At 42.5% G+C, this 27,735-nt stretch overlaps 1 protein-coding gene across 1 annotated transcript in view; it reads left to right on the top strand.

The window, feature by feature from the left end:
• SEMA5A (semaphorin 5A) overlaps nt 1-27,735 on the top strand; it is a 429,765-nt gene that overhangs the window by 359,780 nt on the left and 42,250 nt on the right. Inside the window, exon 15 of the mRNA XM_019541437.1 lies at nt 12,876-13,101. Within this exon, the coding sequence (XP_019396982.1) occupies nt 12,876-13,101 (226 nt within the window). The remainder of the gene's footprint in view (nt 1-12,875; nt 13,102-27,735) is intronic.

Raw genomic sequence — 27,735 nt, 5'->3', positions numbered from 1 at the left:
TCAGACTCAATGATCCTTTGAGGTCCCTTCTGACCCTAACGTCTATGAATCTATGAACCATTAAAGCGGTGCAAAAACGTTTATTCCACTTTAAAGTGCTGTGCACATATGCCACTCGTTTCATCTACACACGCCATGGGGGTGGAGATAAAAGCTCACATTCTCTCTCTGCTAGTCTGGTGATACACGTCTGTGTGTATGTTTGCGTATGCATGCATGTGTGTACACACGCACGCAGGCAGGCACGTATGTAGCTGTTCATACATACAGGGCTATGTCTCTAGGAATAGAATATTCCTAACCAGGTATACTCCCTGTATACCAGGGGTGAGCAACCTGTGGCCCATGGCTGGATTTGGCATAGAGCCATTTGATTTGGCTTACAGACAGGGAGCTTTGGCAGCATTCAGGGGTGTGGAGCTTCAGCAGTTGTCATTTTTCCCATGCTACTGCAGGGCGAAAGTAGATATGCCTACACTGTCTGCTGGCTGCCATGGCTTTAACAACTGGTGCTGTCTCAAAGTATAGTGTATGCCCTGCTGACACATATGAGGAAATGGAGCTGTGCAGATTCTTGGAGAAGCTCTGCAGAGCCCCCAGAGGCCACCTGGAGAGAGGAAAGGGGGTGCACTCTGGCATCCTGCCTGTGGCAGCTGCTCTCTGCCCACAGAAATATGCCAGTGTAGACAAGGCTTTAGAGTTCCCTGACCTTGTTTATGACCATTCCTGGGAGTCTAAAGTAATGTAAGGGAGTGGGAGGATCTAAATTGATCCTAGTATCTGAATTCTAATTGAGAATGAAGAAGTCTAATGCTGTGTCTACTCTACAAAATTATTGTCTGGGATGTGAAGGTATGCAATCCAGAACCAACATAGCTGGAGCAGCAAAAGCCATGCAGTGAAAACTGAGCAGCAAAACTGTATTGTTACCAAGCCGAAGTATTTATTTGCAAGGCTAAAAAAACCTTAACTGGGAAGTTTTCCCCATTTTGCTGGGATGAGTCACACCCCCACTGGTTCTAGCTTATTTTACCAGTATAGGATGCATACACACATGCAATTAGCCTACAGAAATAAACTCTGGTGCAGCATTTACATGTGCACCCAGGACCACAGCACATTGTCCTGGGGCAGAACAACTCCAGCTGACAGGGGGCACAGGGGGTCAGCCTACCAGCCCAGGGTTGCTCCACCCCAGCTCAACATGGGGCATGAGGGTGCTGTTGTGTGGGGCTAGTTGGCAGGCATCCCCCACACTATTGCACTCTCATGTCCCAGCCAGCCCTGGTCACTATCTACATATGCATTTTTGTGCACTAAATGACTGTTGTAGGATTGTACTTGTCCTGAACAGTACTGTCCTATGGTGGAATTAATTAATTTACTGTGCCCTAATATGGGCACACATGTAGATAGTGACACTTTACTGTGGAGCTAATTAGTACAGCACACATGTAGATGCCCCCACAAATATATCAACAAAGCATGGTGGGCCTAGACCTGGTTTAAGAGAATCATAATCTTAGATTGTACTCCTTTTGTGCATAAATTATTCTAATTATAACTCCCATAACAAATCAGTAAGTGAGAGTAAGTAGGTGGAAATAAGCACGGATTTAATACAGTCTAAATCATAGTACCTTGAATTAGGCCCAATGTGTTACAAATAGCATTGCAAACTCCTGCAGTTTTAGTGCGTTTCTCACATGATTTTTAGTTGTCTCAGAGCCTCAGAAATCTCACCTTTCATTTAAAAAAAATAAGTTTATTGCTCTCACGATTCCAAGAACAAAATTAAAAGTTAATCTTAAAGCCTCAAGGAAAATAAAAATCTCCCAAACAGAAGGCAAATAAAAAACAAAAGAAATGTTTTATATTTACTTAAAGCATTATTTTTAAGCCAAGGCATTTTGAGGCCTGACATTCCCTCTGAACATCTGAGGTTGGCAGTTATATATGTCATATCCAAGACCTGGCAGAGCCCCAGCAATAAAATAAGAGTGATAAGAACAGGTGCCCTTATTACCAGTAACTAACATTATACACCCATACATAGAAGTAAATAGTTTCTCAGGCTGTGATGAGAAAATTGAACATGAAGTCTGTTAAAGGGATGATAAAAGCCCTTTCAGTTAAAGAAGCAGTTGCATGTTTCTAAGTCTAAATCTATGCCCTTAGAGGTTTAATGTTTGTTTCTGGGGGGGGAAGCAGGGGTTGTTTTTTAATTTCCTTTTAAATGTTTGGAAATGTAAACTTTTCTCTAGGCCTGCTTCTCCTCCTGCTGTCACTGGCACAAGATCTAGTAGCCAGTCATTCTCGGTGAAGACTTCTTTGCTATGGAACTGACTGATAACTTTTCACACACCTTGCCTCTCTCACTTTTGTCTAGCAGTGATGATCTTAAGGTCGTATCACAAGGGTCATCTATTTTAGCAAAATTTCCACAGTGCAGAGAAAGGGAGGAGAGAAAGAAATTCATAATGGAAGGCCTTGTTCATAATGTATTCAGTAGGCTTTGATTCCATAAGAGTGAAGGAAACAAAAAAATGCATAGAGGCAGGGGGCGGTTATATATGCCAATCTAGGAAAAAGTAAGACGTGTTATTCATAATCAAGTTGCCGTTAATGGGAAGAGAAGAAGTTTAAAATTCACAGTTAACTCTCCTAAAAAAATGTTAAGATAACTAGGTAAAAGATTACAAATAGATAGCAAACAAATCCTTAAAGCTGATGTATAGGTCTTATAAAAACAAGTTTAGTCTTGCAGCCTAAAGCCTCAGGCAAGTATGAAGTATCTAGTAATACATGCTTACTGGACATGCAAACATAGACACTAGGGAAAATGTCTGAGCCAAATTTCAGATCTTTTTATTTAAAAGAAACTTCGTGCTAAGTTGACTTTGTTCTTGTGTTGAACAATCGTAACAAATTCTATTAGTTCTTGGAATAAAGAAGGAGAATGCTTTATTATTAAAAAATGTCATTCGTATGTTTATAATTTATAAATGAGCAAGTCTTAAATTCTTAAAGTTCCAGTACTATTTACTTTTGCCCTGAGGTACAAATCCTAAATATTTTTGGGGGAGGTTTATGCAGGAAGGATTCAGGTTATGCCAGCTGGATTTGTGTATAGAAGTAGGTTGGCAAACATCCTTCCTTTCTCCTGTCCTTGTGACAAAGTGTTTAGCTGAATTTGCAGATTCATTGGACTCTGACATGGCCGTGCTCTGAGTGCTTTTGTATGGCCTCAAACCCTCAATCTCTGGGCTTTCAGCTGCTCACCCCTGTGTCCATGCCTCTGGCACGGGGTGCTCACAAACATGGTATGACCGAAAAAAGGTCAAGCAAATGATATTTTCAATCTTGTAATACCAGGCTTTGTGTATATATACATCTTAAATGTAAATTAGATTCCATATGCATCAGGTGACCTATATTAGGGACTCCATCTGCATATTACACTTAAGGCATGATTAACTAGGTAATCACAACACAAGTTGTGACCCAGCTACTTGATCAATCAATTAATGATGTGATAAAACAAGCAATGAACTACAGTTATTCCACAAAAAATGTGTAGGAACTTTGTAGCTTGTTCTTATCATGCCATTCATTGAACATGTGGCCAGGTGCTCCCTTGGAGCTGGGGGGCCCATTGACTAAGGAACTCCCCCCTCCGGGGGTGTATCACTTGCTGCCAGTCCCACAGATGACAAGGGTCACAGTGGCAGCAGCCTTCCTGGCACTGCCCCTGCTGCGAGTCTTATCAGCTGTGGGGCTCACAGGGGAGGAGCAGTAGGGAAAATGCTGCCCCTGCTGCAAACCTCATCAGTTACAGGGTTTGTAGCTGCAGAAGCTGGTGCAGACAGAGCCCATGATCATGATCCATGGCTCCCCCTGCACCAGCAATAAGGTGTGATTGGATCTGATATTGGATCCCATAATCATACCTCTTGCCATGCACATGTGGCATATCAGGAGACATGATTGTGTGGATCATGCATCAGATCCTATCACACCTTTATCTGAACATCCAGGGGGGTTCTAAGAGAAAAAGAGGGGAAAGGAGACAGACCTTTTGAAAAGTGAACAGGAGTGAGTGAAGGCTAGCTTTTCATTAGGTAGACAGTGACTGAGAATAATTAAAGAGTGAAAAATTGCACTGGATTTCTAAGAGCTTTTAACGTTAGTCCTTCATTTAGAATCGTCAAAACTAGGTCTGTTTTCAGGGTAGCTCTGTGGGAGTACCTCTGCCTGCTGCTCTTATCTCCTTATATGCTGTAAGACTCCTTTCGGACAGCAAGCAGATAGCAAGTTATCCTCCCCTGCTTTCCCAGAAATGGGTATACATAAGAGCTAATCAAGAATGACTTGAACCATGAGGGCAAACTTCTCCCCTCAGTATGAGCTGCCATGGAAGATTGGATTGCATGGGACATCACGCTCAGTTAATGCAGGGGAGCATGCATCCTCTTGCAAACAGTTCTGAACTGCCTCTGCCCTCATCCAAAGGCTGTCTTTTTTATCCCAATTATGGGATAAGGATAACAGGACTGCCTTGTTTTACAAGAGGGCAGTGAGGCCAAGCTACCTGACATATCTGAGGTGGTAAGCATATGTATTTTTTCACCTCTGGTTTGAGTTACATTCTGCTTGAATTCAGCCATCTCTCACACAACTCTTTGCTATTTGTTTCCTGTGTTCATTTTGTTCCTTAAATTCATAGTGTGAAGGATGTCTCCAGAGGGCATGTCTTGGTAACTAGCAAACCAATGATTGTCAGAGTCTCCAAATCATGTATTGTATGTATTGTCACTTTCCAATGACCTTTGCTGAAATACTCATCAGAACAAAGCATTTTCCAACTTCCAAGATCAGATCAGATCAAATGGTTTTGAGAAACTGCTGTCATATTACTGGAGACAGTCATGTGATGAAAATTAACTTGGGAGCAAAGCCTGGGTTTGCCACTCCAAATGGTTCATTGCTAGCCCTCTCAACATGGCGTATACCGGGACCATAACTGCTCCTTCATCTGTTAAGAGTGAAATCAAGACTCATCACAACAGGTGGCTGGCTCTGCTGGTTAACACACTACTTCAGTTGTTTCCTGCCATCTCTTTGCCCCTTCAAAAGGGCTGGCAAGGACTGATGGATTTTTCTTGTCCACTCATTTATTAGTCCAAAAATGTGGTTTGGGTGGACATGCAATACATTTTGGGGGTTAGATCCCAAAATGGGGTGGGGAAGAGAAGGTTAGGGTTGTGCCCCTCCTTGTCACTTAATGGTTAACTGGTTGTAACTTGCACCAAATAAGTGGAGAAACAGGTCCAGTTCCCTACTCACGGTGTCTCATGAAACTGGTCTAACCACCAGACCACAGGGTATCCCTGGATGGTATTCTCAGTCTTTCCTGGTGATACTGTTCCACTTCATGCAAAACATATGGATAGCAAGTGCTGGAACCCTCTCACCTCCCTCTTCCTCCCCCGCAACCAGACAAAAAAACCCTTCTGTTGCTACATGGTACTCAAGGACTTTATCCATAACTGTCTTTTGCACTGATCCTTGACAACTTAGCTCCATTAAAGTTAGTGGCAATATTCCCAATTATATCAAAGGAGCTAGACATATCAACTGAGCTTTCTACACTGTACAGTGTAAGATGCAACAAGAGGGTGGGGGTATGTTGGGTTGGCATATGTGTATATTTGTGAAATTTGCAGTATGGAAAAGTCTCCGTTTAAGGTAGGGTAAGCGTAGTGGTCTCAGATATTCATTCAAACCATGTTTTTGAAGCAGCGTTACAATGGATGTCTTATTTGTAGAAGGTGACCCAAAGGAGGGTTTGTCTTACAATATGTATTGAAGTCCTGGTAAACAGTGCCTGTGAATCAGATTTTCCGATTCTGTTTAGGTTTCATCCTCAAAAATCCTTTACTCTTGTGTATCTCCTGGACCATCATGGCTACTTCACTCCAGCACTAATAAATGTTCATTTATAAGATCTGTTAGCCACTTTCTGGAATGCGTGTTTGAATCCCTTCAAAATCAATTGGTTCTTGAAAATAATCTGTTCCTGTTCTCTAGGGAGTGACTTGAGGAAGGACATTGTGGCCACATCTACACAAGACGCTTACTGTACAGTAGCTTGTTACTGCTGTGTAGTAGCTCATTACTATTTAGCGCCATGGGGCATGAACTGTGATGCAATGCTGCTGTGCACTACTAACAAGCTGCTGCATAGTAGTAACAAGCTACTGCGCAGTTACTATCACTAGGAAGCTGCGTGGGGATGCTGCTGTGCAGTAATGCTGGTTACTACAAAGTCACTTATTACTTAGGTATGCAAGTACTAAACAACTTTGCAGTAACAACCGTGCAGTTAGCGTCTTGTGTGCCTGAAAACTTGCTTACCATCTCTACTAAGTATACAGTTGGTTCAATAAAAGTTACTACCAAAAAACCCTTGCCTGTTTTATATTTCTGGGACTACCACAGGTACAGTACAGGTTTCCCTCACTTTATGCGGTAAGTACATTCCTGGAAAACAGCACATGACTCAAATTCATATAAAGGGAACCCACTTTACAATGTAACAAATAGGGGTACATTCCAACACCTCAACTGTACTTACCCCCAGACCTATTTCTACCACTTTTTTAAGACCTGACAGCAGACAGTTGGAGGTAAGCTAGCGGGATGCTTAGAAGCCATAATGGGGATGGCAGCTACAGAAACACATCACAGACAACAAGTGAGGAGGACAAATCCACACAGGAGACTCTTTTCTGCTGTGCATCCCTCCCACAATACACTGCACAAAACAGCTGATTGTGGGCTTCCACCACACCAATCGCATAAGAGTGAAAGAGAAGAGCAGCTTCCATTTCTAATGGTTTTATCATGAAAAATTCAGTTAACGGTCTTTCCTTTAATCACACAGTGTTGATGCAGAGTAAAGCATAGGAGATGGCCCTCTGGGTTGGCTGGTCCAGCCATACCTCATCTCTAGTAGCACGTTAGGCCATTAGGTTTGCATCTGTGTAATTATCTTTTCTTTTGGCTTTTTCATTCCCTGTGCATTAAACACGTTTTGGACAAGACCTGTTTAAGTTATAATAAGTTACACCACCTGAGAATCTAGTCTTTAAGTGAGCAGATTTTGAGTAACCCAGAAAAACTCTGTTGAGAATATTATTTTGAAAAATTATATAAAATAGGCACAATGAAGCACAGGACCAATAGAAGCATAAAATTATTGTATGTCAGTGAACTATTCAGCAATTCAGTAAGAATCTCGCAGCCAACACAGCATATTAAAAATGAATCCTAAAGATAACTAATGTGCTGAGTGAATCTGAATGGGTTGTTAATGTTGATTTAGGTGTCTTGTCTGTGTGAGAGATTACCTCCACAGATCACAAAGAAGAACTGAGAAGAGAACAGAAGAAATGCATACAACCAGGAGGTAGTGTACGCATAAAAGAAACAGTGAAGAAACTGCAAAAAAAGTAATAAATATATTAAATAGGGGGGAAAAAACACTGTTTGGGAAACTGGTATTGTTACCTGTAACAATAGAAGCTAAAAATGAGAATATGATGCATAAAATCACAGCACAGCATTAATCAACATTATTCTCTAATTTATAGTGAAAATCAGACCAAAAAGGTGGATGTGCTTAATTCATTATTTATTCTGTGAGCCAGCTCTTTTTAAAAGACGTGATATTCTCCTTGCTCAAGCAGGCAGTTTTTCTGAGTTCAAAGCAACACATTATTCTCTGCCATTTGAATTCAAAGAATGCTTTGCCTCCAGCATGGCTATCCTTTTCTCTTTTTCTGAGGTGCTATTATCTTTGATGTATTACCAACATTGTATAAAAACATAAGTCTGGATGATTTTGGTATTACTGCATTACATGTACCATCTGTTCCCTTAAACAATATTATTTTATACTGCCTCTGTATATAGACAAGAGCAAAGTATATGTCTGAAGAGAATTGTGTTGCCAGAGTTAGTTTCAAGATGCTCATATGCTTAATGCAGACTTGCATATGTTATCTCAGAATTATGCTAGTTTCCTACCAGGAAGAGAAAAAGGTTTTTTCCCCCAACACATGCCTGGCTAGATTATTTCCCATTTCTTCTGAATCAGAAGTTGGCCGTAGTTGGAAGTAGGACAGAAGACGGGGTGAGCTCTACCAGAACTCTACTAATCTGTATTGCCAGAGAACTCCCTTCTTGGATACCTGACTGGGGTATCTTGTCCCAACATACAGGATATACAGACCACTGGATTTGAGGTGGAAAAGAATTTTTACCCCAGGTCATACTGGCAGAGCCCCTGCTGGTGCCTCATCATTACTGCAGCATGGCAAGTGGTTCTCTTTCCAGTATCATCTGAGTATATCTTTTACCTGCTATTGCTAGGGCCTCTAGGATTTGTAAAGCCTTGCTCTCCTGATCTACATCTGTAGCATTAAATTCTAAAATGTAATCTCTTGAAGACTGAAATGTTTCATTATAAATCAAGTCTTTTGACTAGTTTCAGGTATCTGATTTAAACTTAGGGTCAAATCTGCAAATTTCACCTTTTTGTGCACCTAAGTGGCACCTACAGAATCACAAGAAACCCCTGACATGTTACATATATTGTAAAATTAACTGACTACATATGCAAAGTAATACACCTAATAAAAATGGCCAATGAGCCATAAATTAGTCATTTGAGAAATGTAGAACATTTTTGTACCTGATTTCTAACAAGCTTTAATTTGAACACGTGGCATGCCACACACAGAGTGATGGTGTTTGGCCAGGTTCTTAAGTATCTCAGTGTAGACTTCCCTGTATCTCTTCCCCACCTCCTCACTTTGCCTTCGTGCAGGAGGAATGAGGCTTAACTGCTGCCCCAGAGCACAGTAGCAGATGCCATGACTCACTGCCCCACTTCTCTTTCTTCAACTGGCTTTCAAGGCTGCTTCTTTAAGAAGCCATTAGCACCTGTCTCTGAAACCCAGTCTAAACAAACACTCAAGTGACATGCTTGGGGGGGAGGATTTGTTCAGAAATCTGTGGGCAGGACAAGCACATGCGAAAAAAGCACCTCATAAGGTTACTGGAGAGTTTGAGCCCTGCCTCTTCTGCATGCTCCCCCCCACCAACCTGGTTCACAGTGTCTCCCTGGATCGTCATAAAAGCTGGGAGAGCAAGTTTCCAAGATGCCTTTTTCTCCTCTGGATAGCTTGGTCTTTGAATGTGAAGCTGGTCACATGGCAGTTTCTGTTGAGTGATATTACCTTTTTCTTGATGGAAGTAATGTCTGCCAGGGACCTAACTGGCATCTACATAGCTGCAACACTGAAATATTTGTCATTCATGAGAAGTTTGAATTCTGTTTCAACTTCTGGTAAATTAGGATCACCTTATACACCTATTTGTAGAAGTAAGATGAAGGAGGAGAATCCTCCCAATTTTTAGTCCTACAGCCAACTGATTAGGGCACTTGTGCAGAGAACCAGTCAGATGATAGTCCTCCCTCTCACAGAGGAGACCAGGCTATGAGCTAGGGCAGGGGCAGGCAGTTCTTTTGGGCAGAGGGTCGCTTACTGAGTTTTGGCAAGTTATCAAGGGCTGCATGGGTAGCCCTGCCCCTTGACAGGTGCCCCACCCCCGGTCATTGTTTTGGGACTGGAAGTACTGTCCCCTAACCCCCGACCTTTCTCACCAGAAGTCCCCCCCCTTGCCCCCAGAAATACTCCTTTCAGCAAGGGGTTTTACCATCTCCGAACCAGAAAAATACCAAATTATATTCTAAAAATTGAACATCTACAACATTCATTAATTTGATTAAAAAATATATTTTTGTCCTGATTTACATGTTTTTATGTAGTTTACACAGAGGTGATCACACAATAGCCTTGGTGCTGGGTCCTGTCGGTTTCCCCTGGGGCCTACTGTCCCTGGCTCGTACTGCCCCTAGCTCCTGCCATTTTTGACAGGCAGCCAAGAGCAGATAAATATTAATTGTTAAACCTTTTAGGTGCCTCACAGGCTGGATAGAATGGCCTGGTGGGCTGTATCCATTCCATGGACTGTATTTTGCCGACCCCTGGGCTAGGAACTACTCAAAGCACTCTTCATCCCTCCTCTTCAAGCTGGGTTACTGCACTTCGCGTTTAAATGTTATTACATGAACAGCAGTCAGACAGTTTCTACCCCACTGGGGACAGAGTCCCTGGTCTTCCAAGGCAACATCCACCTCACTGAACCACTCACTTGAGTTCCTCTTCCTAACCCAACATAGTGTCTCTTCCTGGCTGTCCAGTGGGCCAGTTACAAGAGGAGAGCTGGTGAACACAGACCTAGTCTGCAAGCCAGTAGTTAAAACACTTTGTGGTGCACTGGATCACACAGACTCAACCCCCACCTATGGATGAGAATGGCCTAGCATGCCAGTCTTTGTGTGCAAGGGCACTGACCCCTAACTAGAAGGCACGATAACTGTCATTCTCTGGAAACAGCTGTTAGTTGTGTTTAGTCTCCTCTCGTCTCAATTCAACCAGTGAGTCTGCCATAAAATTGAAGTCCACCTTGCCAGAGAACATGTGCACCTTTTGCTTGGGACCTGTTTTTCCACTGCCTCGTTAAGTTTGTTTATGTAGATGTTTTCCAAGTGGGTGGACAATTTAACTGTTCTGGTTTAGTACCCATAGAAAGACAACACAGAAGAGTAGAGACCTGAGCCCATCCTGTATAACCATTAAAAAAAAAAATTAAAAGACAAAACAAGCCCTTGTGCAGATGTTGAATTCAGTGGTTTTGCAGCTGTGTAAGTGACAGCAGAAGTCAACCTATAAAGGTTAAGGCTCCTTTCCCTTGCCATGGCACTCAGAGTAGCAGTTAGATAAAGCCACTCCAGTAAACACCATATGCTCTGAATAAACATGAACTACAATTAATTTTTCAAAGAAAGAAAACTGAAAATACTGAGTGAAATGACATAGCAAAATTTATGTACAAGATGACTCATTAATTTACTTCCCCCTGTGAGAATTAGGTAAATGATATTTACATTCTTGTGACATGAGCAAATAAGTAAATAATAAATAGTGGAAGGCTAGATCTTTCAGCTAGGGGAATGTCATCTCTTAAGAATATTATACTTTGAGTTATGCTTCTATGACAACACTGAAATTAGTACAGTCGTATGTGTGTAATGAAAGCAAAATATGTCTGTTGTCCCATACACTGCAACCCCCTGGAGATTAGGTAGATTTTTTTGTCACCAGCCAGAGTTTAACCAGGGAATTAATTAATGTTTTGTATATTGCATTTATAGTTAATTCATTTTTTGAGTTTGAGATGTATAAATGTTTTAGCTGCTATAAATGATAGATCCAGCACATCATACCCTTGAGTTTGCACTTTACTGTTGCTACAGATATAGCTGAATCTAGTGTTTATTAATGTAAATAACAGCTTGCTGTGTTACAACTAGGATGAAATTCTATTTCCCTTTGTGCATCTGAATGGCAGCTTTCTAGCTTAGTACCAAAAATACCACTTACACACAAGTATCAATTCCATTTCCCCTGCATTGTGGATACATTGCTGTATGCACAGAGACCACGTGCTTAATAGGATACACACTGGCTATGCACATATGCAACAAGGGGGGGCAGCACAGGGACTGCACCGAGGCCCATGCTAGCCCCGGTCCTCTTCCCACGCTGCCAGTGATTAGCTGTTTGGCAGCTGGCAGGAGCCATATTGGGCCTATGCAAGCCCCTGTGTAGTCCACCCAGGTACACATTCATTTTAAGGCACCATTAAAACCATTTTCATTTAACAATTTTGTGGATGGTTTTGCTTTTTGTAAAACCATTAATTATCTGAACGTGTGGCCAGGTTACATTTTAAAATGAGATTAACTAATTATTCTCATTTTAAGTGTAACATCTTCCAGGGGCCTAATCTACAAGAATACAGGCAGCCAGAAATACAGTACTAGTGGATTTTAGTCCCTAGATGTAAAAGTCTTTCTCATAGCTTAGCCCCAGGAGTTGAGTGGTCCTAGCTCCCTCATTCAAGCTTGAGTCTATGTCTCTGATTTGCAGGAGGAGGGCACCAGGCATCATGCCACCAGTCGGGCGTTATCTAGGCCCCTTCTCTGGCAATCAATCCTATTGCAGCTAGCCCTGGGACAGCTCAAGGATGGAGATACATGGGTCTAGGAAATAAACAGGCAAGAACAAGGGTATGTGGCTCAGTGCAGTGGGTGCTGCCCTAGGAAGAAGAAGTAGGCTCTGGGTCATACATTTGGCTCTTACTCCCAAAGCAGCAGAAAATTCCCCACTGTGCTACCCTCCATTCATTTCAGTCAGTGGAAGATAAATGCAAGGGGCTGTGCCTTAGCCTTAAAAGTAGCAACAGAGATGATGATCAAGGCCAGAGTTTGGTAATGCCAAGTCTAGTATGGTGGTACCCTAACCACTCAAGTACTGGGGCTAAAACATGTGGCTTTGGGGCTTTCCCCACCACATTATTTTTTCCAGGACTTATGTTTGGGTATGCATGAACATAGCTGCATATATGCCCAAGCAGTGCATACACTTACATGGCCAAATCACAAACTGAGAGCCAAAAACCATCAGGCAGACAACTAGAAAACTGCCATTTAGACACACAGAAGGAAATAGATTTCCACCCCTACAAACAGAAAATTCCTTCAATTTGAAATGCTAAAATTCATCATGCTTTGTCCAGGATAAATGTTGGAAATAAAGAGGGATAGATCAAAGTTTCTTCTTGGGTTGTATAGTCCTTACTGTGCAGCAAATTTAAATAATTGCTAATTTTTCTTCTAGGAATATCAACCTTGTAACACCAACGCCTGTCCAGAGTTAAAAAAAACCACCCCATGGACTCCTTGGACTCCAGTCAATATCTCAGACAATGGTGGCCACTATGAACAACGGTTTCGATATACTTGCAAGGCACGACTGCCTGACCCAAATTTGCTGGAAGTGGGAAGACAAAGGATTGAAATGCGTTATTGTTCTAGTGATGGTACCAGTGGATGCTCCACAGATGGTAAGCAGAAATAGAGCAGTTGAACAATATCATCTGCTAGTGAGATGGTTTTGTTTCCATTTTTGTAAGAGTGGATCTTCATGTCTTGCTGTGTTTTTGCCTAATAGAAATGTTAATGGAAATATGGACATATTGATCACAACAGGGAAACTAGCTTATACTTTTCTAGACTTAGCTTATTATCACAGGATAACTAGGTATTTTTACCTCAGGCTGTAGCATTTGTACCTTGTTGGAGAGTTAGATAAATTATATTTATGCTTTTGCAATGTAAGTAGATAATAATACCCAATGGAATGCTGTATCTTGCAGCTGAGAATGTCATCCAATTATGATTTTGAAACAGGCTCCCTGTTAAAGATATTCTACTCTTGGTTCCATTCAAATAACACACTTGAAATGAAGAGGGCTGTTTATATGTAAACTAGTTGTTTGAATTGTTCTTTCTCAAAATCAACTCCTCCGGGTAATTGGTGTACAACTGGCCTAAGTACAAACAGTCAAAAAGCCCAAGACTAAATTGATTCAATCTTCACAGGTTAGCCTAAGTTGCTTAGATTGAACCAATAAGCAAGTGAATAGATATTCACTTTTGATTCTAGAAATACAGTCATATGCCTGCCATGGCCTAGGCCAGAAGTCAAGGGGTGCTAGAGAAAGCCCCCCTGCTTGGATGGAGCAGACAGCTTGAGCCAAGTCTAGCCCACCCACCTTGCAAGAAGGGAGTTGTAGGGGAGATGCAAAGCATCCTGGGATAGGGGAGATGTGAGTTAACTTGAATCTAGAGGGGATCTGGGACAGAAGTTCAATAAATTGATTAAAGTTAAATCAGTTAAGTCTGATACTGCATCCATCCAGGTTTATTTTAAACCAGTTTTGGCCATTTTGAAAATAGTTTGTGTGCTCTGAACTTCTGTTGTGTTACAGATTTGAACTGGTTTCTGATCATTTATACCAGTTTATGTGTAATTTCTGTGTCTAGCCCTGAAGTTTAAATCTTGAGATAACTATTTCATTTCCTTTTATTCTAATAGACTGTTGTTAGATATTCTATCAAAAACTAATTTTATTTGTTAAATATTGGCTATGCTGATGAAGAGAGCTTTTCATTCAGTAATTTTTAAGCCATTACTGACTGTATGCATTTGACCATTAACTAAATAGATAATTTATGAAGTGAATAATTTATATTATAAAAGTTTTATGCCACCTAGCTATCACTAGTGTTTTCAAGTTTTGTTTCCTTCTGTGAAGATGGAAAGATCTCATCGCTAAAGTGTGTGTAATTTTAGATGTATTTTCCATACACAGTTTGTTTGCATTAAGTTATTTTCCCTTCATCGGTAGTCACCAATGTTCCCTCTAAGGTGTAGTGGTCTGTGAATGCGCCACTTCAGTCTGTGAGCAACTTACAGGGAACATTGTTAGCTACCAATATCCCATTTCCTCCAGGAACATGACCAAATCCTTCAGCCAAACCTGGCTGAACTCCTCAGTTTCCACTGCATCTGGTGTCATTGAGTTCCCCACTTTAACAAGACATACAGAAAACTAAAACTCTTGGTTCCAAAATGATACCTTTTGTTAGACCAAGTGGGAAATTGCAAGAAAACTGTCCTTTTCTGCAAGCTTTTGAGATCAAAGTCACTTTGTCAGGCTCTGGGAAAAGTATAGATGGTACAAGATGGTAAAAAAAGTCCCCATAGGTAGGAAATAAACTTCATTTTTGGACAGAGGGAGCTGAAGATGGAAGGCTGTTCCTCAAAAATGAAGATGGAGGGACAGCCTTCCATCTTCAGCTAGTTTTTTGTATGTCTTTTTGTCTCAGACCAACACAGCCACCAGGTACACCACTTCAATAACACACTGGGTGAAAAAGAATTGCCTTGTGCTTATTTTAAACTTACTATCCGGTAGTTTCGTTTTGTGACCTCTAGTTCTTCACTGATGAGAGCTAATCAGTAATAAATCCCTATTGACTTTACCTTCATCATTTAGTATTTTGTAAATCCTTGTCATGTCTCCCCTCGAGCATCTCTTTTCTAAACTGAACAGGCCTGGCTTTGTTAGTATCTTCTCATCAGGAAGCCCCTCCACACCTCTGAGCTTCTCTAGCTCTTCTATATCCTTTTGGAGGCATGGGTACCAGAACTGGGCATGGTTCTTAAGGTATGGACACACTGTGGATTTACCAGGGTGCATAAAGATACTTTCATAATTCTCTCAGCAAACTCTCCCTCATTTCAGGCCCAGATGGCCCACAGATAATTCTGTCTCTAATAAAGGAATCTGTTATGTTTCCAAAATTACATGTGGATGCCAGTGTTTTCAGCTGTCACATAATTAACTATTCTTCCTTCTGGATCCTGATTCTAGGTTGGAAAAAAAAAGTACTATATTTTGCAGTTGCAGTACCCCTGCAACTGGTGTTTCAACCTGCAGAGTTGTTACACAAAGGAGCTACTGGGGTCATCCAGCATCAGGCTGCCTGTGCAGAAGGGCCTGATGATAGCACCAGATTGACTGCACCTTGATCCCACCCGCCCTTGCCCCACACAAAGATTGGGGGCTGGGCCGGGACATGTGCCCTCACTTGGCTGCCTGTGCCACGTGTGTGGAGGGGCCACCGCACTCTGGGCTGGGACATGGGGCAATGAGTGCCCAGCAGCTCATCCAGGGGTGCAGCGCAGGGCAGCTGGTGGAGGGCAGTCAATGTGCTGGATGAACCACTGGGCTCCAATTGCTCCAGCCCAGCTGGGGCCCCATTCACAGTGAACGGGCCCCTGGCTGGGCTAGGTTGTGAGACAATCCCCGCAGTGTAGGAGGGAGCAAGGCAGCGCACTGCATCTACCATTCTTCCTTCTGCGCTGTGGAGGTCTCGATCTGCCTGCCCTCCCCCACAAACACAGTGACACTTACCTGCCTGCGGCTGCCATCATGCCTAGGAGTGCGCAAGTATCTCAGTGTGCCTGCCCCTCCCCACTCCTGTGGCCGGTTTGGGGTTGGTACGGGGCATTAAAAATTTACTGCGTGGCAAGATTTTTTCTTGTGCACGGCCATGCACGCACACAGCTTAGAGGGAACCTTAGTAGCCACACAGTTCTGAATAAAAAATAGCAAAATATATTTATTTTTTTCAGATATTTAGATGAAGTCCAGTCAAATTTTATTTAGTAATTAAGATTAAGTTAATTGAAATGTATTAGTAGGTATAAAAACAATTTCCTTTGCCTGTTAGAAAATAGGATGTATATATATTAATTTCTTTTTCATTAATATCTGTTTGGGAATCCATTTAACTCATATGTTCATAATGATAAAGACCTCTTTTACATTTTTCTAAATTGCTAGCCAGGCTCACAATGATATCACTTAAGAGGCTTAGCTAAACTCTGTCCCAGCATTATTTTTACAAAATATTTTTAAAACCTGTCTAGAAAGAGGTTTTCTTTTCTACCACCCATAGATAACTCACATGCTTTGCATTTTTATATTTCCACTTTTTAAATAGTCTGGCAGATGTTAGTAAAATATTTTTTGTATCTGGTACTTTGCTGTTCTTGTATTAGTGCTTTTAAACCAACCCAAGAGGGTTAGCTAAGTCTATAAACGTATGCTGCGAGCAAGTGGAGTATAAATAAAAGCCTCATAGTTTCATATTAGCTAGGGTCAGGAGGGACCTGAACAGATCATCTAGCCCAACCCCCCACCACAGGCAGGAATGAATGCTGGGTTCACAAGACCCCAGACAGGTGATCATCCAACCCCCTCTTGAATTTGCCCAAGGTATGGGCGAGGACCACTTCCCTGGGGAGTTGGGTCCAGATTTTGGCCACCCTAACTGTAAAAAATTGCCTTCTTATCTCTAACCTAAACCTATTCTCCATCCGCTTATTACCATTGTTCCTTGTCACCCCAGGTGGTGCTGGGGAGAAAAGGGCTCTACCTATTTGCTGTTGATCTCCCCTGATGAGTTTGTAGGCAGCCTTTGTTACACACTGCACTTAGAGCTGCTCAAATGTTGATCTGTGTTTGTGCCAGCTCCAGTTCAGAGCAGTCACACTTTAAAATTTTTCACTGACTGTTCCCCCACCTGCACAGCTACATCTTGCCAGTAGGGGGCTGGCGAGATCAGAGATAAACCTGCCTTGGAGTGGCATAACTTTGAGCTGCCTAAAGTGTGCTTAAAACTACTTTCATGTGTTACTGTGTGGACTAGGGGTAGGCAACGTTTTTGGGCAGAGTGAGGAAAAACACCCGCAACCTCAATTTGTAAGATGTTTGTGTGCAGGATGGATGGTGGAGGAGCTGTAAGGGGAATGATCCTTGTTGTGGCAGTGCAGCCCCAGCCCCTTCTCCACTGTCCACCTCAAGGCACATGTGCCAAGCAAAATGCCTTCATGTGCCACACTCTGGCACCCATGCCAGGGGTTGCCTACCCCTGGTGTGGTCAATCCAGGGGTTAAGTCCTCCAAGCGCCACCTAAAATTAATGTGTAGCAAGGCCCTGAAGTATACAACAGTATGCACAGTTTGCTTCATTTTATTTCCTGCAGTTCTACATAGACCAAGAACTGGAAACATAGTTTATTCACTAATTGATTATGGTCTTTATAGTTGTAATCAATTAACTAATTCATCTGTGTTCAACTTGATCTTCCGGGCTCTATTTTTTACATTAAAACATAATAGTTGACAAACAAGTTGCGTCTTAATACCCATGTACGATAAGTAAAGTAGCCTTAGTAACAAAAGAAGGTTATTACCTGTATTCAGTAAGTCAAGCATTATGAAGTTCGATGCTATAAACAAGGCCACCAACTAAAGTGCAGTTTTATACTAATTCTGAGTTACCTGACTGAAGTGCAGGCGTGATTTTGTTAGCCCTGTTAATTGTGTAAGTCAGGGGTGGGCAAAATGCGGCCAGCGGGCTGGATGTGGCCCACCAGGCCATTCTATCCAGCCCACGGAGCCCATAAAAAATTTAGAAAATAAATATTAATTTGTCCCTGGCTGCCTGTCTTGCGGCCCTTGATGGCTTGCCAAAACTCAGTAAGGGGCCCTCCACCCAAAATAATTGCTCACCCATGGTGTAAGCGCTCCCATTATAAGAATAGAGAGACATCTGCTTGTCTCTAGAGGGCAGTCAGCAACCAAAAGGTGTAATAGACTTGCCCCTACACAATAGTTGTGTAACTTAGTTAGACTCAAGCTGCACCTTGTTCATTTACCAGGTGACCTAGTAGCCTGCCCTTGGTTTCTTTACTGAATCCCTGGGAATTGCTACTTTTTATTCTTTTGCTCAGAAAACTGGACTGACTCTTTCTGAAGTAGTGTTATGTTTTTGAAACCTCTTTCTGCAGAGTGTCTTCTGCTCTTCATGTATGCTGAAGCCTAGCAAAAAATCCTGTCTCTCTTTATAAATGAATCCATCTGTATTTGCTTGTCAAGCGGAAATGTGTCAGTAAATGTAAAAGATAAAGACAATAGTAGTCTGACTTATGCTGAATAAACCTACATGTAATGCCCTCACCATCCCCAGTTGCCATCCACTTCTCAAACTCTTTTATCACACCAGTTTTTACGAGTTCAGTTAGTTTTCTATTCATTTCAGTAGTAACTTACCTGCATCAATGATTTTCTTTTCCTACAGAATCTCCAAACACATCTGCAAGGTTCTGGTGATGAATAGACCCCATGTTTTTTTCACTATCAAGCATGAGGGTCAAAGCTTTCTTAAGCTATGACCTCAGCAATTGAACCCTTTTGCTAGAACAGATCAGACTCAGCCCCAAATTGATAATCAGTAAAGGCTTCCCCCAGAAATAATTTTCCTAACAAGACAGATCACCTGGTGGGGGAGAGAGAGAGAAAGTGTTTTTGTTCCTTATGTTGGGATCTTTAATTTACACAGTGTTGGCACATAGCACAGTGCTAGGCCAGAATCAGATTTCCATAGTTGGTGCATATACAGCAAGGAACCAGAACCAGAACCAAGCCGTTCTAGAGGAGAACCCTAACCACTTGGTTAAAGTGGCAGGATCCCTATTACTTTGTCTCCTCACTCCATGACTCTTGTGTCCTTATCTGTCCGGTGACCCAGCTTCAATGGGGCTTATGGGGAGCACCCTCACCTAGAGTTTTCTATAGCCTGGCAGTCGGAGCACTCTCTTGGGCACTGCGTTTAATCCTCTCAGATTATGGTAGGGCTACAGTACGTGGCCTGGATAAATATACTAGGTCTGGGGGCAAAACGTGGACAGCAGTACCCCTACTGCCTTCTGAATCACTTATCTTCAGAATCTCAGAAGGGTGGTTAAGTGTTGTGAATTGCAAGTGAACATAAATCCATAATGGAGAGTTCAAATGCATCCCTGTACTTTACTAGGTTTTGAGTGTTGTGTTCCCCTCTACTTAGGCATTTTCCATTGGCTACTTGTAAGGAGGGACTAACAATTAGGCACTGCAACTCATAAATTAGGTATATATTGAGGTAATTTGAACCATGCCCTATAGGTAAACTAAGGTAGATTTGTTGGTATATGTACAGCAGTTTCATGCAGCTGCAAGTATAGAGAAGTACTGTATCAGTACATGGAAAGGATATAATCTTAATTCCTTCTTTTAATGGTAATAATGACAGACTCTTCAATGGTGTTGTCTTGTGATAATAGAGTTGATGTTTCTTAGATATACCTATTATGTCTAAGCCTTATCTGTTGGGTTGGGAATATGTTCAACTAACAGAGAAAAAGTGCACAACATGTTTACTCTGGAGTAATTTGATTTTGTTCCAGGGTAAAAGGGGATTTATGATGTACAACTTCATACCAGGATAAGTCACGTACTCCAGGGTAACGTTACTCCATGAAAAAATCAGTAACTTTGCCCCAGTGTAAATTTTATGCTCTAGTTAAGTTCTAGTTATTTTCATTAGCGCAAACAGGGTATTACTGGCTCCTCCACCCCGACCCCTACTGGTAAAGCACTGTAATAGTGCCCACCTATTGCAGGTCACTGCTGTAGGGGATCTGGTCATGTGCATGCTCTGGACATCAGTGTAATTACATTCCAGAGTATAATCTAGGGTAAATTGCTCCAGGGTAAATGTATATCCATAAGTTTAGGTTAAGAGTTCTGTTGAGTGGCAGAGCATCTAAATTCCTTTGTATCTATGGCCCAAAATTTTCTGGAAAAAAAAGGGGGTGGAGGATTGTAGCCACCATTTCAATAAGGCAGTTTCAGCAAGATACTTCATTTTAATTTCTTTTTCATCTCCCAGCTTCTCCACCAAAAAAAAAAAAAGGTTAACTTTTCAAAAAATACAAAAATAAATAGAACTAGAAACCTGAGCCCAATTTTCCAACCACCACGTAGTACAATAACCCAAACCTCAAGAAATAATAATTTCTAAAGGCAAGATGTAATTTAGCCCTACTTCTAGTTTAGTCCTAGTCTCTTGTGAAGAGTCTGATTAAATAACAGTATTAGCCATAGAGGAGCACCATAGGTTATCTACACCAGTTTTATTTTTAACTACATTCTGAATGTAATAATGTCTTCCTGTCAGGAAGAATACAAGCTGTGATTTTATCTCTTCAACTGGCTCATCAAGGCTAAGCTAAGTCATTTCAAGATAAGAAGAAAATGACTTTTTAAAGCTGTGTATTCAGTTAGATTCTAATATAATAAATGAAGAAACCTGTGTTACAGAAAATTTACGATAACATGTTTAAACACAAAAAAAAGCCAGAGACTGGAGGAAAATAAGGTTTTCATAGTAATATAAATTTTATCCCAGTGCACGTTACCTGAATTATTTGTATTTAAATATGTAGTCTTAATATTGTATTATTATTTACAGTATACAAGCTGGGTTTTCAAGTTCACACCATGCTGATTGGCAGCATTCTGAGGAACAGCATTCACAATTTGTTACTTTTATTTGCAAAACATTGGGAAAAAATTTAGTTAACTTCTTCCCTCTACAAGGTTCCCTGCTGTTCTTTCAATCTGTGTTCTTTAGGTAAAATACAGGCTGGAGAATAATGAAAGATTTGTCATTCTTATAAGCTAAACTAACTTTTAAAGCAAATTCTTCCCTTTTTTACTGGGTACCAAATGGTGAGGCTAAATTATTGCTTGTGAAATACTGGAAAATCCTTCGGTCGAGTATGCTGAGTGGAATACACACCCTCATCTCTGCATGCGCCTGCCCTTGCAGTGCTCTTCACATGAAGTCCAAGTTAAGAAGATCCCAGTAGTTTACAGAAGACCCTGCAGCACTAACATTTGAATTCTGAAATAAGAATATAATGGTTCTTTCAGTGTCCCGGATTAATTAAGGAGAGATGCACCTGAAGCCAGAGTGTCAGGGCTCTGGACCACACTGCAAACTGTATAATTTATCAGAGGTAGGGCTCTTGCCTTTTCATCACCTGTATTCTGACCTCAGAGTCCAACCCAATGGGTCACTGAGGCTTTCCACAAACTGGTAATATTTTTGAGCACCTGGTGGGAGGCACATTTTTGTATGCAAACATTAGCTTTAGCTCACTTTCCTGTAATATTCAGGAGAATGTCATATGTTGCTTCTTGAATAATTTCAAAGAATTCTTTAGAATGGAATATTTACAAAGTGAATATTATTACCACCTCCAGAAGTCCACTTCATTTGCTAGGGGTAGTTAACTCTGTTCGTCTGAAGGAAGGCAGACTAGCTCATTCAAAGAGTTTTTGTAGGCTGCAGTCTGCTTCATCAGATGCTATAAATGGGCTTGTAAAGAACATGGTAGAGTTGTCTTGCTAGACTGGTCTGATTCAAATAAGGTTAACTAGACATCTTATCTCTTGTCATCTTGTAGAGGTGATGGTCAGGCTCATTTTGCCTTCCTGTACCTTTAGAAGTGATTGAATACCAAGCTGTAACAAGAATATTATGAACCCAGGAAGGATCTTTAGAGTAATCCATACAGCAGGGCTACTCATCTCAGAGTTGTCTTGCCCTTTTAGCTTGACTTGAGGATACACTCAAAAATGTACCAAGCATAGCAAATATCCTCTGTCTCCTAGATGGAGAGATTATGGACATGGAATATAGGGAAATGGGGGAATTGTGGAAATATGTCTCTCCTTTAATAAGGTAAGTATAAAATAACCTTTCCTCACATTTTACAGGAAGGGAATAGATAGCTTCACACTGCTTGCAGAAAATGAAATTAAAAAATAAAGCCGAGTTCAATAGTTTTTCCTTTCTCCAATATTTTTATAATTTCATTTTTATTATATTTATACATGAAACTATATACCCAGAATTCAAATCAACCTGGTAATTTCTTGTGATTTATAACTCTTGTCTAAACAGAAAACTCAATAAGACTACGAACACTATATAAGTTGCTGTAAAGCTGTAGAAAGAGTGCTAACAGTAATATATTCTTTTAATGCTCTGGAAAGAAAGAGACACAAGGAAACGTTTGCTGTAACAAGATTTTTACATTAAATAGGTCTTTTATACATTATTATGTTTTAGAGCTAAAGGTACCCCTGAGGTTTCCTGTAAAGCCATTTTTAAAACTGGATTACTGCAAGAAATCTGATATATTAATGAGAAAACGTGAAATAAGGTCACACATTTCCCTTCAGACTGAAAATTCTCCCCTCAGTGGGATCTCCACTACATCCTAACAGTATTGTAAAATGATACAGTGCTGCAACATTCTGTCATGATTTGCAGTCCAGTTGAAACATTGCCATTTGAAAGTCAGGGGTTGGAGCAAGGGACAAAATTTGGCACTTTCTTCTCATGCCTCACTCATCACATGCATAAGGCTGGCATTCCAAATATTCACAGTTAGGCAAGCCCACAAATAAAGTCATCCACAGAGCTAGGACTTGAAACCACATCCTCCACCCCCAAACTGTTTCTGCTTCAAGCAGTAGCAGCACTGTACCTCTATAGTAGGAGTCCCAGAGTGCTAACATTAATAGAGGTGATCCATGTTGGCAATGGTGGGAAGAATTCCTCTAGTACAGAGGGGAATTTGTATCAATGCCATATGTTGTAGGCATGCTTTTATACATTTCTAAGGTAGCTCAATAGACAAGGAATGAATTAAGTCCTCAGTTGAGTATAATTGAGAGTATTCTCTCCCATCCTGGATCTAGCCCTAAAGACTATGGACAGACATTCAAAAGGCCTGAGCCTGAATTGATTCAATCTATGCAGATTAGTCTAATCTGCCTTGGTTGAGCCAGTTTGAAACTGCACAGACATGGACTGAAGAAATGGCAGTACATGCCTGCAGTGGCTCAGGCTAGAAGCCAAGGGATGCTAGAGCAGGTCTCCTTTCCCTTTGACAGTAATGAGCTGAGGGCAGGGGGCATGGCCAAGCCCTAGCAGGACACTCTGACTAGGGAGGGACCCCCCACCCTGCCTGCACCATCCCAGGCTTTCCCCTGCTCACTGTTCAAGTGGCGGGAATGTTGCCAGACCCCAGCCCTGGGCTACCACTCTGATGCAAAGGGTGTGTGTGCAGTGAATGCATCTGTTGATGATACTGAGCTTTTCAGTCTCCCTCTCCCTGCTTCTTCATACTGCCTGCAAACCTATAGGCAAGGGAGCCAGCAAGGAGCTGATAACAGAGCTTTTATCAGCCCATCAAGAACACAAAAGCATCTCATTAGTTCAAGTTCTTCTTAAACAGTTTTTTTCCAAAAAAGGGACATTACCAGTTAACCTGTTGATTAGTTTCAGAAAGCCCTAAGCAGACACTGTTCTATCTGCTTGTCCCAGTAAAATTGCACACATACAGACACCTCTAGGCATTAGCTAGCATACCACATGCCTAGGCTCCGTGGAGCTGGGGTCCATGCTATGGGAGGGATGGAGGGGGGATCCTTGCTTAAGCAGTGGAGGGGAGGTGGGGAGAGGCTGAAGCCAGGCAGACCCTGTTGTGCCTGCAGTCTCTGCCAGAGCTCTGGCTAGGGAGCAGAAGGGTGAGGCCAGCCCTGTTCTCTGGAGTAGACAGCACAATCCAGGGCTGCAAAGCATGTGGGATGCTGGGGGACTCTGGTTTAACTTAAACCATGAAAGGTCAGGACAGACATTGCATAAACCGGTTTGACTCAAATCAGTTAAGTCTGATACTACATTCAACTAGGTTTATCTAAAACCAGGTTCAGCCATTTTGAAACTGGTTTATGTGCACTGAACTTCTGTTCTGTCACAGGTTTAAAACAGTTTCTAATCACGTAAACCAGTTTATATGTAATGTCTGTCCCTAGTCAAAATGACTTGAAGACTAACTTCAGACCATTAGAAAGTGCACAGCCTGAACTCGGTTGGGGCTTATTGACTGAAAGAAGGGGGTAAGAGTGCTCTGAAACCCCCATGGCTCAGCAAAGGCATTTGAGGATGCCTGAGGGCCAAAAGGGAGGTATACACCCATTGGAAGAGAGGGCCCATGAGTGTAGGAGGGCCATTAGGAAGGCCAAGGCAGGAGTGGAGCTCAGGCTAGCGACCAGGATTAAGGACAACAAAAAGTCCTTCTTCAAATACACTGGGAGTAGGAAGAGGGCACCGGGTAGTGTAGGGCCCCTGTTAGACTGAAATAGTAATCTTGTGGCTACGCCAGACAGGAAAGCCAACATTTTTAACAAGTTCATTGCCTCTGTTTTCTTGGACAGGGACCAGGACAGCTCTCCTACCACAGGTAGGGGCAATCTTGGGGATAGCACTGCTGGCCTTGGGTCTGCGCAGAAGTAGTTAGAGATCTTCTGGAAGGGCTGGATGTTTTTAAATCTGCAGGCCCTGATGCCCTCCACCCACAGATGTTGAGAGAGCTGGTGGGGGTCATTGCTGTGCCCCGGCCCGGCTGTACAAGCGATTGTGGTCCACAGACCAGGTGCCCGGAGATTGGAAACTAGCTACTATGGTCCCAATTTATAAGAAAGGGAGAAAGGAGGACCCAGGAAACTATAGGTCCATAAGCCTCACATTGGTCTTGGGGAAAATCCTCAAAAAAATTATCAAGGATCTCATCTGTGAGGAGCCAGCAGGGGAGATCATGCCCAGGGGAAATCAACATGGGTTCGTCAAAGGCAGGTCCTGCCAGACCAACCTGATGGCCTTTTATGACTAGGTAACTAAATCCCTGAATGATGGTGTTGCCAAGAACGTAGACTTTCTGGACTTTAAGAAGGCCTTTGACACTGTCTCTCACCCCTTCTCATTAATAAATTGAGTGACACTGATGCCTACACAGTTGGATGGGTCAAAAATTGGCTCATGGGGCGCACCCAGAGAGTATTGGTGGACAGGTTGTACTCGACCTGGCAGTATGTGAATAGTGGGGTCCCCCAGGGCTCAGTCCTGGGGCCTACACTTCAACATCTTCAAAGACTTGGACGAGGGGGTGGAAAACGCATTGTCCAAGTGTGCCCATGACACCAAGATGTGGGGGGAGGTAGGCACACTCGAAGGGAGAGAGAGGCTGCAATTAGATTTAGACAGACTACAGAAGTGGGCGGATGGTAATAGGATGGGCTTCACTGTAGATAAATGCAGGGTGCTGCACCTGGGAAGAAGGAATCCACAGCATACATACAAGCTGGGGAGCTCCTCCCTTGAGACCACAGAGGTGGAAAGGGAGCTTGGAGTCATTACTGACTCCAAGATGAACATGAGCTGCCAATGCCAGACCACAGCCAGCAAAGCCAATTGCACCTTGTCGTGCATCCGAAGATGCATCTCAAGCTGGTCCAGAGGTGATACTCCCCCTCTACGTGAGATTGTTCTGGCCTCAATTGGAGTACTGTGTCCAGCACTGGGCACCGCACTTTAAGAAGGATGTGGCTTGCCTTGAGGGGGTTCAGAGGAGAGCCACCCACTTGGTTGAAGGGCAACAGGGCAGGCCCTATGAGGAGAGGCTGAGGGACCTGAACCTGTTCAGCTGCAGCAAACAGAGGCTGAGGGGGGATTTAGTGGCTGCCTACAAACTTGTTAGGGGAGATCGACAGCAAATAGGAAGGGCCCTATTACCCCCAGCAGCACCTGGGGGGCAACGAGCAATGCAGAAGCTGCTGGAGAATAGGTTCAGATTAGAAATTGGTAGGCACTATTTCACTCTTAGAGTGGCTAGGATCTGGAACCAACTTCCTAGGGAAGTGGTCCTCACTCCTCCTACCTTGGCTAAATTCAAAAAGCGGTGGGATGAACACCTGTCTGGGGTTATGTGATCCCAGCTGTGCTCTGGCCAGTGGCAGGGGGTCAGACTAGATGATCTGTTCAGGTCCCTTCTGACCTCTAACTACTCTGTAACTATGACTATTATGAATGAGCCACCATTCTCATTGCCTGTATTTTGCCTTTTCTCTGAATAAAGAGTTCAGACTCCAGCAGTGTTTAATATGGTGCTTCTTCTCAGCACTGATTTCACATTGAAAAGATAATGGACAAAGGAACGAGTTTTAAGAAGGTTTGAAACATGTTTTCATTTTCCAGATGGATGATTTCACTGAGAAGCACACTGTTCTCATTGTATAGGAGAGTGGCTCACTTCCCTGACTTGCAGGCATCTTAGCTCTTCAGCTGAGTGGAAAAGAGGGAAGAATGTATTTTAAACTAGGAAAATACTTTTCTTCACAAAGAAATGCAATTTATTTCTTAATGAAATTTATGCAACTATTGTTTAACGCCATGTAAAACCTGAGCACAAATGCAGTCAGTCCATTCATGTTGTGATTTAATGTTACGTGAAATGAGGACCCCCAAAGCTAGGGAGGAAGGCAATTTCTTATCCTGATTATAGGATCACTGGATTAGAACTCAGGAGGCCTGAGTTCTATGTCTTGGTCTTTTACGGTCCTGTTGAGTGACTTTTACCTTCTTTGTCCTTCATCATCGCCATCTGTAAAATGAGAATGATGATACTCACCTCATTCGTAAAGTGCTTTGAGGAGCGTGACTTGAAAGCATCAGGTGAGGGCTAGATTATTTCTCTTATACTCAGGTGGTACAGATGGACACAGCTCCACTTTCTCCAGTGGAGCAATACAGCATTGTACCAGCTGAGGGTCTGGTTCCAAAACCATCCTGTGATGCTGTCTGATGGTTTATGCAACTTCTACTGTATGAAAGGTGCACGTGGCAAAACTCAGTATGAGCTTTGTTACACACTATTTTACACAAATACAGATGGGTGTTAGTGTTAGTTTGAGTGTGGAGCAGTCACATGTTTAGACCAGTAGGGCCCTGAAGGTCTGAAAGATAAAAATCTCCCCCACTTGAGGGCTCTCCATCCCACCCCTAGGACTTCTCCCCTGCCTCTCAGGGTTCCCCCCTGCCTCCTACCACCCCCTGCCCCAGGGCTTTACTTATGTGTGGCTGCCTGCCCTAACTGTCATAGGGAGCAGGCAGGGAAGAGTTAAACTGCCTGCTCAGCTGCCACTTCTGCCAGGTTGCTGCTCTTCTGGCCCAGACAGCAGCAGCAGCAGCAACCAGGCAAGCAAGCTAACCCTTCCCTGCCTGTCCCCCCGGGATAGATGGCGTGGGCAGCTGCACATAAGCAGCGGGGAGGGTAGTGAGCCGGGATCTGGGGTACTGGAGAGAGCAGCAGGGGGTGGGGAGAAGCAG

This window comes from Crocodylus porosus, unplaced genomic scaffold (genome assembly GCF_001723895.1).
Source record: "Crocodylus porosus isolate Cpor-Errol unplaced genomic scaffold, CroPor_comp1, whole genome shotgun sequence".
NCBI classification, from domain to species: Eukaryota; Metazoa; Chordata; order Crocodylia; family Crocodylidae; genus Crocodylus; species Crocodylus porosus.
Note: the sequence above shows the minus strand (reverse complement) of the source record. Positions and strands in the feature narration are given on the sequence as shown.